This window comes from Microtus ochrogaster, unplaced genomic scaffold (assembly GCF_000317375.1).
Source record: "Microtus ochrogaster isolate Prairie Vole_2 unplaced genomic scaffold, MicOch1.0 UNK81, whole genome shotgun sequence".
Lineage (NCBI taxonomy): Eukaryota > Metazoa > Chordata > Mammalia > Rodentia > Cricetidae > Microtus > Microtus ochrogaster.
Window position 1 is genome coordinate 1464687 of NW_004949179.1, and position 3720 is coordinate 1468406.

The window sequence follows — 3720 nt, forward strand, 5'->3', positions numbered from 1 at the left end:
GACACAGTTGGGTCCCCAAGTTCTCTGAGATGATGCAGTTGGGTCCCCAAGTCCTCTGAGATGACACAGTTGGGTCCCCAAGTTCTCTGAGATGACGCAGTTGGGTCCCCAAGTCCTCTGAGATGACACAGTTGAGTGTCGGTCCTCCCTGCTCTGCAGCCCTCTCAAGGGGTGGGGTACAGAGGATGACAATGCCCCAGCCTGGAAGTTGGTTTAGCCCCACTGTGCCCCCTCCTTCCTCCTGCAGATGAGGACCCCGACAGTGCGGTGGATGACCGGGACAGCGACTATCGGAGTGAGACCAGCAACAGCATCCCGCCACCCTACTACACGACATCGCAGCCCAACGCCTCTGTGCACCAGTACTCCGTGCGGCCGCCCCCTCTGGGGTCCCGGGAGTCCTACAGTGACTCCATGCACAGCTATGAGGAGTTCTCCGAGCCTCGGGCACTCAGGTGGCTGCGGGCTGGGAGTGCATGCCTTTAATCCACCATTTAGGAGGCCTGCCTGGGTCAAGTTGGACCCATCTCACGGAATGTTTTTATTTATATTTGTTTCTTTTGTTTATTGGGGGCATGTATTATGGGGGTGTGTATGTCTCGAAAAAGCAAAAAAAAATTTATTTATTATGTATACCATATTCTGTCTGTGTGTATGCCTGCAGGCCAGAAGAGGGCACCAGATATCATTACAGATGGTTGTGAGCCACCATGTGGTTGCTGGGAATTGAACTCAGGACCTTTGGAAGAGCAGGCAGTGCTCTTAACCTCTGAGCCATCTCTCCAGCCCACTAGGTGCCACTTCTTATCCTGTGTGCATGCCCCCTTTTATTTATTTATTTATTTTTGTTTTTTCGAGACAGGGTTTCTCTGTGGTTTTGGAGCCTGTCCTGGAACTAGCTCTTGTAGACCAGGCTGGTCTCGAACTCACAGAGATCCGCCTGCTTCTGCCTCCCGAGTGCTGGGATTAAAGGCGTGAGCCACCACCGCCCTGCTATGCCCCCTTTTAAAACACTGGCTACACGAGCTCCTGGCCTTTGCCTCCAAATGCTGCAATAAAGGTGTGTACCACTTGCGGTTTACGCAAGGGATGGAAGCCAAGGCCTTGCGCATGCTAACCAGGCATTTCATCACGCATGCTAACCGGGCACTACAGGCACGCAGTACAGGTACTCCACCGCACATGCTAACCAGGCACTTCACCAGCCAATCAGCAAGCATCCTATCAGCTCCCACACATCTCTGGGGGTTGGACGGTGGAACAGGGTGTGTGAACCCCCTAAGCTTGGCTGTGGACAGGCTACGGAGGTTTAAATGGTTTTCTGGAAGCAGAAACGGACAGAATCCGTCTGTCTCCTGAGACCAGCCTCCACCCAGGCCCCGCTGCCTGGTGTGGTCAGTGCTGACTGTGCAGGTGCAGGAAAGGACTGGGTCCTGCCGTGGGGTCAGGGACATCGAGGAGGGCTTTCTGGAGGACAGCTGGAGTCTCCCTTAAAGGCCAAGTAAAGTTTCCGCCAGGGACAAAGAGCAGTGTGACTGGGGGCTGCCAGGTGCAGAAAGACCCTGGGTGAATGGGTGGAGACGAGGGCCCAAGGATGGAATGAATCCAGACTCAGACTAGGGGAGGCAGTGGGAAAAAAGCCTGGTGCCGCCAAGTCCACCCTTAGTGCAAGCAGGGGGAGCAACCTGAGGTGGACTCCAGCTGGGGACGGGTCCCCCCTCCCTGCACCCCTCCCTGCAGGGCAGTTTGGAACCTCACCACTAGGGAGAGTGTGCTATATTCCTTGGTTGACGTCCTGTCTATCTAGTCTCCAGCCCCGGATGTGTAGCTAAATGACAAATAAGGGTTTCAGGGGTTCCCATATTACAACGCCACTCCTGAGGATAGCAGGTTTGTTGAATGACTGAATGAGTGTTAGAATGAGTGTTCAGTGGTTGCCATAAGCAGGGACAGGTTATGTCTGGGAGGATCTAGGGCAAACATTAGGAGCTTATAATGGAAGACTGGACATGGCCAGAGAGTCCGGGGCTTTGGGGAAGGGAGTGCACACTGAGGCTGGGCTGTAGAAATAACTGAGTCTGTGCTAGGAGAGTAAGGGTCCGTATGTCGTAGTCAAGCCAGCAGCACGCATGCCAAGCAGGGGCACACATACACTCACTAGGTGCTTAATACACGCTAAACACATGTGTGGGTCAAAGAGGAGGTCTGTGTTCCCGGGGCAGAAAAGAATGAGCCCACAGTAGGTGTTCAGTCCATTATGAGTGGGTGTGTGGTCCATGTTCCAGCAGCAAGCACACCAAAGTCAGTGCTGACCACAGAGCTGCTGTGGGGCCCACAGACCTTGAGCGGGAGTGTGTTGAGCACACCCTGGGTGAACGGTGTGTGCACAGGGTTGGCGGTGTGGCCGAGGTCTGATCGCTTTTCCACAGCCCCACAGGCAGCAGCCGCTATGCCTCCTCCGGGGAGCTGAGCCAGGGCAGTTCTCAGCTGAGTGAGGACTTCGACCCCGATGAGCACAGCCTACAAGGCTCGGAGCTGGATGACGAAAGGGACCGCGATTCCTATCACTCCTGCCACAGCTCCGTGAGCTACCACAAGGACTCGCCCCACTGGGACCAGGGTGAGGAGGATTTGGAAGATGAGGAGCTGCCCGAGGAGGAGGAAGAGGAGGAGGAGGAAGAGGAAGAAGAGGAGGAGGAGTTAGAGGAGGAGTTAGAGGAGGAGGAGGAGGTGCCCGATGACCTGGCTAGCTATGCCCAGCAGGAAGACACTACTGTGACTGAACCCAAAGAGTTCAAGCGCATCAGCTTCCCACCGTCTGCACCTCAGAAGGAGGATAAGGTCCCGGCTGTGCCCACAGAAGCCCCTGATGTGGCCAAGGGCGTCCCCAAGCCGGCCATCCCTGAAGAGATGGCAGCAGCAGAACGCACACAGGAAGCTGAGCCCCCCAAGGTTGAAGAGAGGTATCTGGAGGTCTGAGGTACAGGGCACTCGCCAGGCCAGGATGCAGAGGGCTCTGTGGGCCCTGGAGGGCTGCCCAGTGGGTGGGCAGAGTGTGAACAGGAGGTCAGGATTCCTTAGAGCCATTCTGAGCCTCTGTCTGCCTTCCCTGGCTTAGTTTCAGGTCTCGAGAGGATGAGGAGGGCCAGGAAGGGCAAGACGCCATGTCCAGGGCCAAATCTAACTGGCTGCGAGCTTTCAACAAGGTGCGGATGCAGCTGCAGGAGGTAAGTGACAGGCGCAGCCCATGCATCACCTGTCCACGTCTGCCACGGAGGCCACGCCCACCAAGACCCTCATCACCACACACTAGCGTGACTGTGCTCAACGATATCATGCCCACCACCACCACACCCTGCTTGACAGCAGACTTTTGGGAAGGCCACTGCCTGGACTCTCCTGGGCCTGGCCCTGTTCTGAACCCCTGGCTCCACACCCATCAAAACTGGGCTGGAGCATCAGGTAGCCAGATGCTTAGATCATCCTATGTCATAGTGCAGATATTCCAAACCAGGTTTCTTCTCCATTTAAGAAGAGAATGTAGCCAGGCGGTCGTGGTGCACGCCTTTAATCCCAGCACTTGGGAGGCAGAGGCAGGCGGATCTCTGTGAGTTTGAGGCCAGCCTGATCTACAGAGCAAGTTCCAGGATAGTTAGGGCTATTACACAGAGAAACCCTGTCTCGAAAAATGTGTGTGTGTGTGTGTGTGTGTGTGAGAGA

The 3720-nt window shown here is 55.6% G+C and overlaps 1 protein-coding gene across 11 annotated transcripts in view; it reads left to right on the top strand.

Moving 5' to 3' along the window:
- Positions 1 to 3720, top strand: part of Unc13a (unc-13 homolog A) — a 49985-nt gene that overhangs the window by 12835 nt on the left and 33430 nt on the right. For all 11 annotated transcript variants that reach the window (XM_026777723.1, XM_026777728.1, XM_026777726.1 and 8 more), the window contains 3 exons: positions 248 to 455; positions 2430 to 2963; positions 3119 to 3227. In XM_026777723.1, coding sequence (XP_026633524.1) covers positions 248 to 455; positions 2430 to 2963; positions 3119 to 3227 — 851 coding nt within the window. The remainder of the gene's footprint in view (positions 1 to 247; positions 456 to 2429; positions 2964 to 3118; positions 3228 to 3720) is intronic.